The following is a 15,411-nucleotide window of genomic DNA, read 5'->3' as shown; positions in this document are numbered from 1 at the left end:
GTCCACCTGACTCCTGGCCATTTGGGGCCCGTTTCGGCCTGGATTGCGGCCAAAACAGCCCGGATTGAGCCTCTGACAGGTGGTAGATCACTCTCCTGCTCATTTTGGGCCCCTTTTCAGCCATTTTCAACCCCTTTTTGCCATTTTGGGCCCAATTTCAGCCCTGAATGGCCAGGATTGGGTCCGAAACAGCCAGAATAGGTGATGTCTAATGACACACTTCTGGTGATGGCAAGAGGTATGGCATATGCTAATGAGTTATGCAAATGAGTTCCTCCATCTCATTTTCTACTAAATGACCCCTGGAATTACCTATGCTTTAAGTATGACCCTATTGGGTAGTTCTATGTTATCCAATGTCAGCCCTAGAATTGCTTATGTTCTGTTTCAGCACTTCTTCAACTGTGTATTGGATTTTTGCCTATGTTATGTCTTTGTAAACCTGCATTTATTTATCCTATGGCCTCGTTTATTGAAATGTCCTTGATATTGACTGTGCTAATCTCACTCTATGTAATCCACCTGGAGTCTCAGTGAGAAAGGCAGATTATAATAAATAAAATTAGCTCAATACCTGGATAAATATATTTTACTTGTAGCTTCCACTGGAATTTTAGCCAAATTATAAATGTATTTTATTCCAGGGTTTTATTGTATTATTTATTCGTACAGATACTTTAAATTTATAATTTTATAATTTATATTTTAAATTTTATTTATTTGTTTTTTGCTATGATGGACTGTCTAACTGGTACTGAAATGATTTGTGCTATTTGTATTTTGTTATGATGGACTGCCTAACTTGTACAGTGCTATGGGGTTAGGATGTTATGGCCCACAGCTACAACAACAAATATTTAGCTTATTTGTTTTTAACCTGACCCTGAATCTAAGAAGCCAGTAAACAGCACAACCCAGCAAGGAAAATGGAGGGGGGGAGTTCAGACCTTTAATTTCTCCTTTCTTCCAGCAAGGACTATTAGTTCCCGCCCACCTGCTGGCAGAAGCTTCAGCAGCAGCCACTGAGCAGGCGTCAAGGGAGAAATCCCTTTCTCCGCCCTTCCCGTACCCACAGTTAAGATGGCGCGGCTGACAGACGTGTGACGCTATTCGGGGCGGGGCCAACCATCTTTTCGGCGCGAAGAGATCATGGCGGCGGTTGCGATGGAGGTGGCGGGGCCTGAGAGGCGAGAAGGGAGCGCTGCCGCCTCCGCCTCCACCTCCGCCTCGGGGAGCGGCCATTACGAGCTACCCTGGTGAGGGGGGAATCCCGCTACCTCCTTGGGGCGGGCGAGGGTCGTTGGGACGGTTCGGTGATGGCTGCATTGCGGGCAAGGGCGAACGGACAGCCGGGGCAGGTTTCCTTTGAGTTCACCCTTAAGCAACATGTGAAGCCCGGCTAGATCAAGACCACCGTCATTTTTAACAGGGGCGAAGCAGACGTTTCTCTGGGAAGACCCAGCCCTTGTGCTGGTTGTCCTCTGGGCCGCAGCGCGCACACTCAGATAGACTGCCTCTGTAAATGGAGGCTCCATTTCTCAACTGGTATAAGCACCTCAGAATGGGTCACCTTGTGTAGCATCCTGCTGCTACCCTTGCACTCCTACAAGCTCAGGGCAAGCAAAGGTCAATATCCCCCTACCTCTGTTATTGCTCTTCAGTAACTGATATTTGAAAGAATACTATATTGGAACACGGACGTTTATTTCCTAAACATCCTGGTTAATTGCATTGCCAACCTATGGGGAGTTTGGTGGCTTTGGGGGTGGTAGTGTGCTGTGCTGTAAGGAAATGTTTCCGAGAGATGCATTGCTGCAGGGATAGGATCTGTATTTATTTATTTTATTTAGAGTCTGTAGACTCTACTGCTGTGTATTATCTGTTTTTGCAAATATGCTCCCCATAGATAGTTCCACATTTGTTTAATAGGTCATCATGCTGCTTATGTTGTGTTTCAGCATTGTTTTTCCAGCTCTGAGTCAGATTTCTGCTTGGTTTTGAAAGTTCTGCAGTCATCCTATTGTTTTGCTTATTGCATGCCCCAGTTGTGGATCATATTGACCTACATTATGAGTGTCTCTACACAAGACATCTTACACAAGTAGGATCAAATGAAAGATCTTACACTTGTTCTCCCATAGTGGATAGTGCATTGTTAGGGAGACAGAGTACACATGAAAATAAGTTCCTCCATGACAACTTCGCTCATCTGAACAGGGTCTCCTGCAGCTGCCATCCTGCACATGGGCGAAATCAACAGCAGCCTGTACACGGGCTTTCTCTGTGGTGGCCCCTACCCTGTGGAACAGCCTGCCTGAGGACGTCAGGAAAGCCCCCATTCTCCTAGCTTTCTGCAAAGATGCAAAACCAAATTATTCAAAAAGGCTTTTGTATTGTAGGGAGCGGGTCTCAGATGCTTCGCTAATGAGTTAGGGACCATAGACTACACTACTATGTTGCCTGTTGTTTTAAATATGTGCTCCTATCTGTACTTCATGTTGTCTAATGTCAGCCTTAGAATTGCTTACGTTTTGTTTCAGCATTTCTTCAACTCTGTATTGAATTCTTGCTAATGCTATGTCTTTGTAAACTTATTTTTATTTACCCTATGGCATTGTTTATGGAAATGTCCTTGATATTAACTAATAATCTCACACTGTGTAATCCGCCTTGAGTCTTGGTGAGAAAGGCAGGCTATAAATTGATAGCTGAAGCAATTAAGTCACTTGAGCGTCCCCATGTAAGATGTCTTGTGTAGAGAGAGAGGCTGTGTCATCTGCCTTGAGTCTCAGTGAGAAAGGTGGACTATAAATACTATCAATCAATAAATTGCAAAGAAGGGAGATGGTGAGTCTGGTTTGCTGTTGAGGGGATAACTAGAGCAACCCCCCCTGGATTAAGGTCATTTTAATTTCCAGTCATGGCCCAGTAGATGTTTCTAGAGAGGCACCATATACATTTTCAAACTAAATAAGAGGGAAAGAAAGGCCACAGTGGTTCCTCTAGTTCGGCATCCTGTTTCCATCTGTAGGCAACCAGAGGCCAAGGAAAACCCACCAACAGGGTTTAAGAAGCAACAGACTTCCCCCTCCACAACTTCCTGTGCTCAAAGGAATACTGCCATTGCCCTTGGAGGTTCCTTTCACAAGTGCCTCAGACAGAAAGAATGTAAGATAGGCTCTCTTGGATCAGGCTTAAGGTGCATCAAATGGCTTCTCACTGTGTGCCAAGACAACATGGAAGCAACAAACTTCTCTTGATGTAACCCCCTTCCAGTGGCATTTGGAGCTAGACAGCCTCTAAGCATTAATACTTCACTCTCAGCTCTTACAGTAATAAAAAATGTGACCCCTGCCAGGGCTAGACCACAGAGCCATCAACCAACTCGCATCTTTTTCCTGCCCATAGATGGGTTTGTTTTTTGTATTATTGAAACGTTTTCATGTGATTTGTGTGGCATAGGGTTGAAAAATACAGACCAGTGAAGCTCTGTGAAATAGTTGGGAATGAAGACACAGTTAGCAGACTAGAGGTATGTAGATGGTTTCAGTTAATTGATGATATTTTTGAGATGTGTCAATCCAAAGCATTTTCTTTTATTAAAAACCATGTCCTAGAAATCAACCATAGCAGCTTGATCTCAAGAGCCTGCAGTGTTTGTTTACCCCTATCTTTTGGACTTTCTTTCCCAAAATCAATACCTCCTATATGTACTATCTTACCACTCCACTATACTGTAGAGCTTTCATGTTTGCAAGATTAAATATTATACCTGCAATGGTTTTATAGAGGAGATTTTTGAATAGGCTCTATTCCGACAGAATTTGCCCTTCTGGCTTTAACAGGATCTTTTCATGACTTGTTCAAATTTAGGTTCTTCGAATATATAAGAGGTTAGTATATTAAGCCTTTAATTAACCAACCGTCCTCTTACACTTCAGAAACACTGGCTCTTTTGCTTAGCAATTGCAAAATATGTCTTATTTCTTTTAGCCCTTGCATCCAAAAAATAAGGAATAAGTTTTTTCTACTGCTCAATATTTATGAATCAATGAACTTCTAAGGGAATAAAAGGAAAGGTAGATGGTTTCACTATGGGAGATAACTTTTTTTTAAAAGCTGCATTTTGTAAAAGAGCTGATTCAGGGTGGCATCTTAAAACCAACATGGCTTCCCATTGTGTCCATCAGGTTTTGATTCATGTTTAATGTTTTTAAAAAGGCCGACTACTGCTGAAGGTTCTCATGAATCCTCTCCAACTCTACATAATTTATGAAGAAACAAAATAGCACTGACTCCAATACCAGTCCTTAAGAGGCCTTAGCACTTATGTCCCTTTATCACAGGAACTGTCCAATTTTTTAATCGGCAGGGCTTTTTTTCAGCAGGAACGCAGTGGAACGGAGTTCCGGAACCTCTTGAAAATGGTCACATGGCTGGTGGCCCCGCCCCCTGATCTCCAGGCAGAGGGGAGTTTAGATTGCCCTCCGGAGGGCGATCTAAACTCCCCTCTGTCTGGAGATCAGGGGGTGGGGCCACCAGCCATGTGACCATTTTCTCCAAGGGCAACCCACTGAGTTCCACCACCTCTTTTCCCAGAAAAAAAGCCCTGTTAATCGGTAAGAGGACCCAGCCTCTTGTCCCTACTAAGCTTTGGGGAGGGACTTCATCAAAAGCCTTTTTGAAGTCCGACTATATACTGTCCAGGTCACCTTTCTCCACGTTTCTTAACCTTCTCAAAGAGCTCCAAAAAGTTGGTGAGCCAGGACTTCTATTTACAGAAGCCAAGCTGATTTTCATTCGCAGCAATATGCTTAATAATTTTTTCTTTAATAACAGTTTCTACAATTTACATAATTGGCCCTAGTTTCCTGGATCCTCTCTTGACCTTGTTTTTTAAAAAAATCTATGTAATGTTTGCTGTTTTCCCATCATCTGGCAAAGAAGCTGACTTTAGGAGCAAGTTACATATGCTGGTTAGAAGACGGACGATTTCACCTTTGAGTTCCTTTAGAACCTTTGGGTGTATGTTACCCAGATTTGGAGACTTACTAATTTTTAATATGTCAGGTAGTCCTAGAAGTTTATCTCTTGTCAATTCTGTCTGATGCAGTTCTTCAGACACCGTAGCTCCAGAAAACATGTTCTTCTGTGTTTCATCAACTTAACCCTTTTCTCATTTCTCCCCAAGGTCTTCGCAAGGGAAGGGAATGTTCCAAATATTATAATTGCAGTGAGTATTTATGAGTGTGGTAAACTATCTTCTTGCGAATCTTTGCTGTTGTTGAGCATACATTTCAGCAGAGGGCAGATACAGAAGGGATAATAAAAGGATAGCACTGGTGCAAGGCATTTGTTTTAATTGCATCTCTCTTGAGGGTCATTTGTGGGTGAGAGGAGATGTTGTGGAAGAAGCAAGCTCCAAAATACCCCAGGGGAATGCTGTTGGCTTCACTGGGCCCCCTGGGTTCCATTTCTGTTTCAGAGTTTCTGTGACCCAGCTGGCGATTCACTGGGGAGGGGAGGGGAGGGCACACATACAACAGAAGTCCTGGCAATGTCTTGAACTTCACTCTTGGCCATCTTGCATCTGAAGGGTCCTCCAGGAACTGGCAAAACCACCAGTATCTTGTGTCTGGCGCGAGCGTTGCTGGGGCCTGCCTTTAAGGATGCTGTTTTGGAGCTCAATGCTTCAAATGACAGGTGAGTCGTTGGGCTCCGCTATGAGCTGGTCCAAGTCATATATTCTGCAGACAGCACTGCACGCTGGGTGTTAAGCTCCAGCCCAAGATCAGCAGTGTGTCCTTTTTGCCTTACACTGGCTGCTTGCTTGAAGCCCTGTCAAGAGGCCGCTTCGGCTCTCTAAAGCAAACTCCTGGCAGATTTTCAAATATTTCTCTGCTGCCTATACAGATTGTAGTTTGCACGTGTTGCAAAATAAAACTGACTTTTCTCTAGGCGTGGAACTTCTACACCTGAGTGGGTGGGAAGGGGGGCTACCCATTTCTGACATTCTTGTTGCAGGAAAGGCACAGAACAAAAGCGATTAGGGTCCTTCCCTGAATTGGTTTTTCCCAACAGCTGTAGCTTTCACCATCTGCATCTTCCAGGGAAACTAAACTTCTCCACTGCATTTCTAGACAGAAAACGTTTCCCTTTGCTCTCCCCAACTTGCCATTCTTGGCTGCTCCAAGCTGAACAAAAGTTAACCATACATTCTGATTTTCAGAGGCATCGATGTCGTGAGGAACAAAATCAAGATGTTTGCTCAGCAGAAGGTGACGCTCCCAAAAGGCCGGCACAAAATCATCATCTTGGATGAAGCCGACAGGTGCACGACTCATTCCTTTAATCCCAGAGACATTCCACTTGCTAATTTAGTTATTTGAATGCTTTTAGCTTGCTTTTCTCCACTTCATTTAGACTCAGAGCAACTTATGATATCACCCCATGTGCACACGGAGAAATACAAAAGAACACACATTTCAACAAATCTACCTATTCGGAGCAGATGGAAGCAGTTCTGCCCTTAATAGCAGCAGTCTCTATCCAGGCAGGGATGCAGGCATTTATTTCCTTCCTCCCCAACTAAGAGCTGGGACGGTTACACCAAAGAGCTTTTGAGTGAATCTACAGTTTGTCGTGATGTCTGAACACAGCAATAAATCTGTACCTTGAATTACTTAGGCTGCAGCGAGTGTCCCCTGCTGTATTAGAGGGAGGGGTGAGACAGGCCACTTCCATCAGTGCTGGCTGGGACGCAGCTGATCCCCCAGCCCCTCCGTGTGCAGAACAATCGCCTTCAATGAGTAACAGTGCGATCCTAAGGGGAGTTACTCCAGTCTAAACCCTTTGACTTCAGTGGGTTTTGATTGGAGAAACTCTTCGTAGGATTGCGCTGTTCGTGTGGGTACAGTGGCTAGAGCGTCAAACTAGGATCTGGGACCCAGGTTCAAATCCCCGCTCTGCCGTGGAAGCTTGGTGAGTGATCTTGAGTTAGTCATATCTCACAGTGTTCTTGTGTGGATAAAATGGAAGAGAGGGGAACAAAATAAGCCGCTCTGAGTCCCCATTGGGGAGAAAGACAGGGTATAAGTGAAGTAAATAAATAAAAATGACTTAGTTATCTTGTTATGGCACCAGCAGGTTAAATGATCCAGGTGTCAGTACCAAAGTTTGTTCGTTTCCTTCCCCTTCTGTTATATTTTTAGGCTGTTGTTTTGCATAACTGCTGCCTTCAATGCAGCAGTAGCAAAAAGATGGTCTATAAATAAAGTAGAGCCAGACTTTTTCATAAGGCAAAAGCAGATATAATTGGGCAACGTGAAAGGACTCCTGGGACCTAAATATTGGCTTGTTTGTTTCTTCCTCACAACTAGCATGACAGACGGAGCCCAGCAAGCACTGAGGCGGACAATGGAAATCTATTCCAAAACAACACGCTTTGCTCTTGCCTGCAATGCCTCTGACAAGGTCATTGGTAAGAGGGGGTGCTCGTCAGGGCTTTTGGGGGGGGGGGAAAGAGGTGGTGGAACTCAGTGGGTTGCCAGCACAGGGGGCAACTCTTGGTGGGAGGTAGTGCCCCTGGTACCACATGTGCAAAGTATGCTCGTGCTCCCAGGACCACACAATGATGTCACATTGGGTCAGCTGGAACAAGGGGGAAGTTTTTTAAAGTTTAAATCACCCTCGGTGAAAATGGTTACATGGCTGGTGGCCCTGCCCCCTGCTCTCTAGACAGGGGAATTTAGATTGCCCAGCGGTGTGGAGAGCAATCTAAACTCCTCTCTGTCTGGAGAGCAGGGGGCGGGGCCACCAGCCATGTGACCATTTTCAAGAGATGCCGGAACTCCGTTCCACTGCGTTCCAGCTGAAAAAAAGCCCTGGTGCTCCAGAGCATGTTTCTAAAAGCAAGAGTCTAGAACCTTATTAAGTTTGTGGGTATATTTGGAATTTTTAAATGGTTGCCATGGGAGTAGGCCCACTCATAAAATGAGAAGTCCTGCGTTAAGAGTCCTCTTGCCACAAGGGCAGACACTGGATGCCAGCAAAAGCAGCAGTAGAGGAGGCAGACCAGGTTGGGCACCCTCTGACTTACAGAGCAATCCTAAGCAGAGTTATACCAGTCTAAGCCGGTTGAAACCAATGGGTTTAGACTGGCATAACTCTGATTAGGATTGCACTGATAATCTCTTAGGGGCAAGGTGTTCTGCATAGCTCTTTCCACTTCAATGAAGCTCCTACAGGAGAACTTAGCAGGGAAAATATTTGGCAGCTCTGTCATTGGCACCCAAACACCTTGGGCCATGCTCTGTTATAGACCTGGTGATGGTGGGCTTGGGGTCCAAAAATGGCTTGGCAAAACTGCATGCAGGAGCCAGAATGCAGGGCTTCTTTTCCAGAAGAAGGTACGTAAGATTGCAGCAGTTGGGAGGGAAAAATAAGGAGGCTGTTTTTCAATCATTAAAAAGCAAAGCAGCCTCCCACTTCTGTCTCCGCAGAGCCGATCCAGTCCCGCTGCGCGGTGCTCCGCTACACGAAGCTAACAGATGCCCAGATCCTTGCCAGGCTGATGAAAATCGTGGAGAAAGAGAACGTGCAATATACGGATGACGGCTTGGAAGCCATTATCTTCACAGCCCAGGGGGACATGAGGCAGGTGGGTGGAGAGCCAATAAGGGGCCTTAGCACCAGGGGCTTAAAGCACGCCCCTGGTATCTCCAGCTAGGAGTTGTTTCCATGATCAGGGCTGGCAAAGAACCCCCCTCTCTTCCTGAAACCCTGCAGAGCTAATGCAAATCAGAGGATACTGGACTGTGCTAAACGGACCTTTCGTCCAACCCAATATAAGGCAGCTTCACATTGGAAGCAAGGGCTGGGAGTCTCACCCTGTAGACTAAGTTTTTCTGATTCGCATAGAGGCGTTGTGGGAAATGCCCAGTTTGATCTGCTTTCTATTTTGTTATCCCACGTGGTTTTGCACTTGTCAGTTTTAAGGCCCTGCCATCAGTCTGAAGTGAGTGCTCGTCTTTGCAAGAAGGAGTGGGTGTTCTGCAGAGGGCGTGTGGTTAGTGTTAAACAGGTTAGCAGGGCAGGGTTGAGAATGTCATCAGAAACCACAATGGGGACTTTACAAGTCAGCAAAGCCACTTCAAACTGAAGAGCTCTTCGCTTCCATGATGCTGAATTATGCCCCCCCCCCAAGTCCTGGTTGTTCGCTGGGCCTTTATGTGACCCCCCCAAATTATGTGCCTTAACATAATATCAGCTGCAGTCTTTCCCTGCTGGAAGTGTAAGAGGTCCCAACCGGTTACTTAGATGTCAGTGTGGCAGAACAAAATATAAAACTTGTCACAGAGCAGGCTGAGCCCAGAGCAAAGAGAACTAGAAACCTCAGGTGTGCCACAGAGCAGGGCTGCCCACCTACAAGTCCCTGTCCCTCCATCAAGCCGCACTGCAATGTGTCATAAGCACAGAGCCAGTGCATTAGCAAACATTTGCTAGCGAATGCTGGCTGAACTCATTTTGCCTCCCCAAGTGGTTGGGAGCACCCCGGAACAGGCATCCCCCTCCTGCACACTTGTACTTCTGCTGCTCAGTTCCAAGACCATGCCTCCTGGAGACGGGCGGCGGCAGCACAAACGCATGAGGCGCTCCTGCTCCCAAGCAAGAGAATTTGAAATTGCTCTGGTACCATTCTCTACACATGAAATGGTTAATGCAGAGCTCTTGGTGCTTACAGTGCTTCACACACATTCACCTGCAGACCTTGCAACAGTCCTGCAACATAAGCTAGTATCATTTATCTCTGTGTTGCAAAGGCAGGGGCCCACGGTTGGCTTGCCTAAAGCCATAGCGAGCTGGTTGCAGAAGCAAAAACTTGAACCAGGAGCCGTTGAATCTCTCAGACAGAAGTCTGTAGGCCCCTGTGGCACTGCTGGTCATAACACATCAGTAGATTCTCATGTACAGAGTTAATTACTGTGTGATGTGGTTTTTTTTAAAAAATCCAAATTTAATACAAGAAATGATAAAACCGTACAGTACAAACAAGAAAGGGATTAAAACTAAGCCATAAAAGACATTATCAAAACCACTCTTGGCAAATTGTTAAAAACTCAAGAATTACAATAAACAAGCATTTAAACTTTGTTGCATTGGGGGAATTACTTCGTTGGCATTTAAAACATCTAAAATTGGTTTCCATATTTCATCATATTCAAATAAAGGGACTGCCATATGCAAGTTCCCAAAAAACGGATTGTGCATAATCCTACCCATCAAATATTGCTCCCATATTTTCTGATACCATTTTTTTAGCAATGGGCCTTTGAGGGATTTCCAATTCCCAGCAATGACCAGATGAGCAGAGGCAACTATTGTCGAGACAAGAGATCTGGTATTCCTATCTAGCACAGAGTTGGGCCAAGAATCCAATAGGAAATATTCTGGGGAGTATGGCAACGAAAGACCCATCATGTTGAACATCTCTTTGTGAACCACTCTCCAAAATTCCTGAACAAAATGGCATTCCCACCACATATGTAGGGTCGTGCCTTCCTGCTTGCAAGATCTCCAACACAGAGGGCTCAACAACCTGTTCATCTTACCCAATTTACGTGGTGTTAAATACCAGTTGGACAGCAGCTTGTAAAAGTGTGATGTGGGTTAATGCCTATATGCTGTGAGGTTGTATTTACACCGATATGTAGAAGTAATCTTTCTCTTCAACAGAGAATGAGCCACCCTTCCATTCTGGGTAAACTGGCCATCATTTTTTCTTTTAAAATGTGCTATTCTTACAGGCACTGAACAACTTGCAGTCCACCTATTCTGGATTCAGTTTCATCAACAGTGAAAACGTGTTCAAAGTGAGTGAAAAGCCCATCTGCGAAGCTTGTTGCAGTTGAGTTGGCGTTTCAAATGGAAACTGGCCGGATGCTCATTATAACTAGCCCCCTTCAGGTGTTCAGGGGACAGAATAAATGTGTTACATATTATTAGAGGGGTGACGGTGGTAGCATTCCCTGCCCCTGACCTGGGCACGATCTTTTGGACTAACATATGTCTATATATGCCTGTCCTGGAGAGCCTGATCTCGTCAGATCTCCGAAGCTAAGCAGGGTCAGCCTTGGTTAGTAATTGGATGGGAAACCTCCAACGAAGATCAGGGTAGCAGAGGCAGGCAATGGCAAACCACCTCTGATACTCTTGCAATGAAAACCCCAGCAGGGGAATCGCCATAGGTCAACTATGACTTGAGGGCAGGATTTCATTTTTCATGCATGTGTATACCTTTCTTTCTGCATATGGCAGTCCTGTTTTTTCAGATTTCATGGAGCTACTCACACACGTGCCTGTATGTCAGAGGTAGCATTGTTTGCATGATCCTGCTTCCCCACCACACACACTTGACCAAATCTGAATTTGCGCCAATTTAGGCTCATAAACCTAAAAACCCCACAGGAGGCAATGAGTTGGGCCTTAGGACCACGTGGTGTGGTGATACAATGTGGAGGATGGATGTGGGAAGATCTTAGCTCAGCTGTCCAGTATGCCAAGATGGCCTTGGGCAAGTCATTTTATCTTATTTCCCGTTTGCAATCGCAAATGTTGTAAAAGGCGCTAAGCAGTTTGTACCTTTGAGTGTTATCAAAAACTTCATCAACCCAATTGTGTGGGACGTTCATGGAAGCAGAATGGTCTCTCTCATTCTCCTTTGCAACATCCCCTCTCCAGGGAAAAGACTTTCCATCACATTTTTCACAGAGGTCTGATTTAACCGTGATGTTGGCAAAGACTGTGGATGAGTAGGGGCCCATTTTAGCAGGACATTGCATGAATGGGAAGCCTCACAGTGAAATGCTTTTGCTTTGACCAGCATGAGGTTTGACCAGCCTTTCACAGTGGACACCATACTGCCTTTGATGGACGTATTGTTCTTTAACTGAAACTCTTGTTGTCAAGAATGGGAAGCTGGACTTTAAAACGAGAGTGTTCTAATTACAAAAGGAAGGGAGACAGTATGTTTCGGTTTCTTGGTTCCTTTTCCTGGAGTGTCTTTCTACTGTGTTTAATCCAATTTTATCTTATGATGTCCCCCCCTTCCCCCCCAAATCATTCTGGCAGTCGTAGTTTGAGAGGCAGCGAACCCTCTGTGGGAGAGATACTTAGCCCCATCTCTCAGGAAAGAGGAAATTTACTACAGAAAAAGCTCCAATCTGCAGTACAGATTATGTCCTGGGGTTTTCCCAGCGTTGAGATATGGGGGCACAGCACCAGTCTGCAACAAGACCAGTAATCGGGCTTGTGTGTTCAAAGCGGCCACTTCATTGTGTCCTCTGCTCCGCCCCCAGGTATGTGACGAGCCCCACCCCTTGCTGGTGAAGCAGATGATCGGGCACTGTGTCAACACAGATATCGATGAAGCTTACAAGGTGAGCGCAAGGGCCGTGCCCACCTTCTGAAAGTTCTTGCTGTTCATGTGCCCCCAGGATACGGGCAAGGGGCAGGCCCAGGGCCGAAGCAGCCATGAGAAAGATCACAGCTCCCCATCTGGCTGAGAAAGGAAGTTTGCGTGTGCTTCTTCATGTAGGATTGGGACCACCCAGGGAGAGGAGATGTACCTCGTCAGCCTCTGCTCATTTCTGCTGCTGGGAGTTCACCTTTCCGCTGCCGTAGCTGGGTGACTCCCAAACCGCTTCTAGTTGGAGGCCTGTTTTATTAACATTTTTAATGCCGTTTATGTCTCTGGGCTCCTTCTCAAGGCTCATTTTTATATTGATAAATTATTTTAGTTGTCAGCCACCTCAGGCAGGACTCTGAAGAGGTGGTATAAACACCTCCTAAATAAATAAGCCAGTCAGGTGCTGCAGGACTTGTTTTTGCCACAGTAGACTAACTGGGCTAACCCACTGCAGTCATTAATAGTGCTTTTTTAAAAAAAGTTACAGGTGCTCTTTCCTCCCTTTTTCCAGATCCTCGCCCACTTATGGAGACTCGGCTACTCACCTGAAGACATCATCGGCAACATTTTCAGAGTGTGTAAAACCTTTCAAATGGCCGAGTACCTGAAGCTGGAGTTTATCAAGGTTGGTTTTAGCATCTGGCAGGGTTGCGATACGAGCAAGGATGGCCGCCCAGTGGCATAGTGGTTAAGAGGTTCGGCTGTGAATCAGCACTCTTGTTGGTTCAAATCCCACTACTGCCATGAGCTCAGCAGGGGGCCTTGGGAAAGCCACTCCTCTCAGCCCCAGCTGCATTGTGGGGATAGCACCACTGACCTTGTTCACCACCTTGAGTGGGGCACTAATCTGTCTAGAAGAGCGGTATACAAGCCCAGTTATTATTACTCTTGGACACATGCATGCTTGAAGCACCCGACAGCACAGCAACGGAAGCAGTACCAAAATCTTGTCTGGTGCATGATCCCAGCCCAGAGCCTTGCTTTACAGCAAGTCTGTCTCTGCCATTTAAAATCATGGGACAACCCTGTGTATGACAAATGGGGTGAAGAAGTGTGTGTTTGCCTTTGTGGTATAACTGCCATTTGTTTAGTGTGGCAGTCTGAATCCTGCTACCTGAAATATAGGAATTTTGCTTTATATGCAAGATTTGGAGGGGGGAGAGGGGTAAAAAAGCCGTGCGTCACTGCAAGGTGGTATACTCCCCACCCCTCAATTCCACTACCCTTCTAGCTGCTGAGATGTCACACACTTTTCAAATATAAAACTACCAACTTTTAAAACAAGTTGAGGTTCTCAGATGTTTAATGCTGCAATTCCATAGAAATGTGAATAGGTAGCCCTTTCTGGCTTCTGCAGTTTCAACAGGCACTGCCCCCCACACTTTTCAAACATGTAATCATAAGGTCTGGCAACTTAAAACCATATACCTTGCTGTGTCTTCGTGTTAGCTGTTTCCCTGAGCCCTGTCCCTGTCCTTTTTATGTAGCTCTAACAGTAGCAGAAGCTTTGGTACTCTGCTAGAGGGGGAAGGCATAACCTCAACCATCCCATAATGTTACTTCTGCTGTACCATTTTATTCAGCTCCCTCGCCTAGCTTGCCAGTGATACATGGGATGTTCCTACTCCACATCCCAAAGCGTGCCTGATTCAAAATCTCAAGTCAAGACACTGTTCCGCCTTCCCCCCCATTCTATAGGTGTCAGAGTTCTATCAGGCAAATCAAACTGAAGAGCCAGTTTGGTGGAGTGGTTAAGAGCACAGGACTCTGACCTGGAGAACCAGGTTTGATTCCTCACTCCTCCACTTGAAGCCAGCTGGGTGACCTTGGATCAGTCATAGCTTCTACCTCTCTTAGCCCCATCCACCTCACAGGGTGTTTTGTTGTGGGGATAATAATAGCATCCTTTGTAAACCACTCTGAGTGGGTGTTAAGTCATCCTGAAGGGCGGTATATTAATCGAATGTTGTTGTTATTATTCACTCCCTGTTGCAGAAAAAGTGGATCCAATAGAGTTTTTTTAACAGCTGTCTTTCTGTTGCTAGGAAATCGGCTATACTCACATGAAGATTGCAGAAGGGGTGAACTCGCTGTTGCAAATGGCAGGGCTGCTAGCCCGGCTCTGTCAGAAGACTGTTGCTCCTACGGCAAGCTGAAGGAGGACAGATCAGGCCTGTGAGGCCTGCTTACCGCTGTGAGGAGAGCATCATGCAAAGCCAATGTGCAGACTGTCTACTAAAACAGGTTGCAGTTGCTGACCTCTCATTACACGGGATGGTTCTGGCTAGAAACATCCAAACTGTTTCATGAGATTCCTAATTTTGTAACAATGATCATAAATACTTTTGATAGAAAAGCTGCCTAGAACTCTGTCTATGCTTAAAGAACGTAAAAGCCTCCTGGATGTGGTGATGGCAGGTCTACTGAAGCTCTGCACTGGGCCACATAAAAAAACCCAGCTGGTAAATAAAGCCCCTTTGAAAGTAGCCCAGGCAGATTCCTGACTTTGATCCTAATTATGTGGCTGCTCTTTTTGCTTTTACTGTACTAGAGAGGAAAAGCAGAATTTTAAAGAGTCATAGGGGAGGGTCTTAAAACCGCTTTTGGAGCATGACAATGAAAGGTAGATTAGGGAGCTATGTGCAGGCTGCAGATTAGAGGCAGAGTCCCTGCTTTGCTGAAACAACCTGGGAACTTCCACATGCATCTTTGGGTAAAGGGCCTCAGGTAGCAATCTCTGCTGCCAGTCACAATGGATAATTTTGAACTTGGTGGACCAATAAGGCAGCTGCATATGGTTGGAGAGGGGCCAAAGCAGCTGCTCTGCAGGAGATCTGAACTCAAACCTTCAGGCAAAGGATCTGAGCAGAAACCTCAAAACACATTTAACACACACGGAATGGTTTAAGAAATCTTTGAGTATGCTGCACACTTTAGTACATTTG

General features: G+C 45.5%; 1 protein-coding gene across 1 annotated transcript; it reads left to right on the top strand.

The window, feature by feature from the left end:
* The first annotated feature begins 1,138 nt into the window (after positions 1–1,138).
* RFC2 (replication factor C subunit 2) lies at positions 1,139–15,261 on the top strand. The gene is made up of 11 exons (XM_055001959.1): positions 1,139–1,256; positions 3,463–3,532; positions 5,192–5,233; positions 5,597–5,703; positions 6,230–6,331; positions 7,380–7,480; positions 8,502–8,659; positions 10,806–10,871; positions 12,357–12,437; positions 12,978–13,091; positions 14,512–15,261. The coding sequence occupies exons 1-11, from the start codon at positions 1,150–1,152 to the stop codon at positions 14,620–14,622; spliced, it is 1,059 nt and encodes a 352-aa protein (XP_054857934.1). The 5' UTR covers positions 1,139–1,149; the 3' UTR covers positions 14,623–15,261.
* The last annotated feature ends 150 nt before the right edge of the window (positions 15,262–15,411 follow it).

Source organism: Eublepharis macularius, chromosome 17 (assembly GCF_028583425.1).
Source record: "Eublepharis macularius isolate TG4126 chromosome 17, MPM_Emac_v1.0, whole genome shotgun sequence".
In the NCBI taxonomy this organism is placed as follows: Eukaryota; Metazoa; Chordata; class Lepidosauria; order Squamata; family Eublepharidae; genus Eublepharis; species Eublepharis macularius.
Note: the sequence above shows the minus strand (reverse complement) of the source record. Positions and strands in the feature narration are given on the sequence as shown.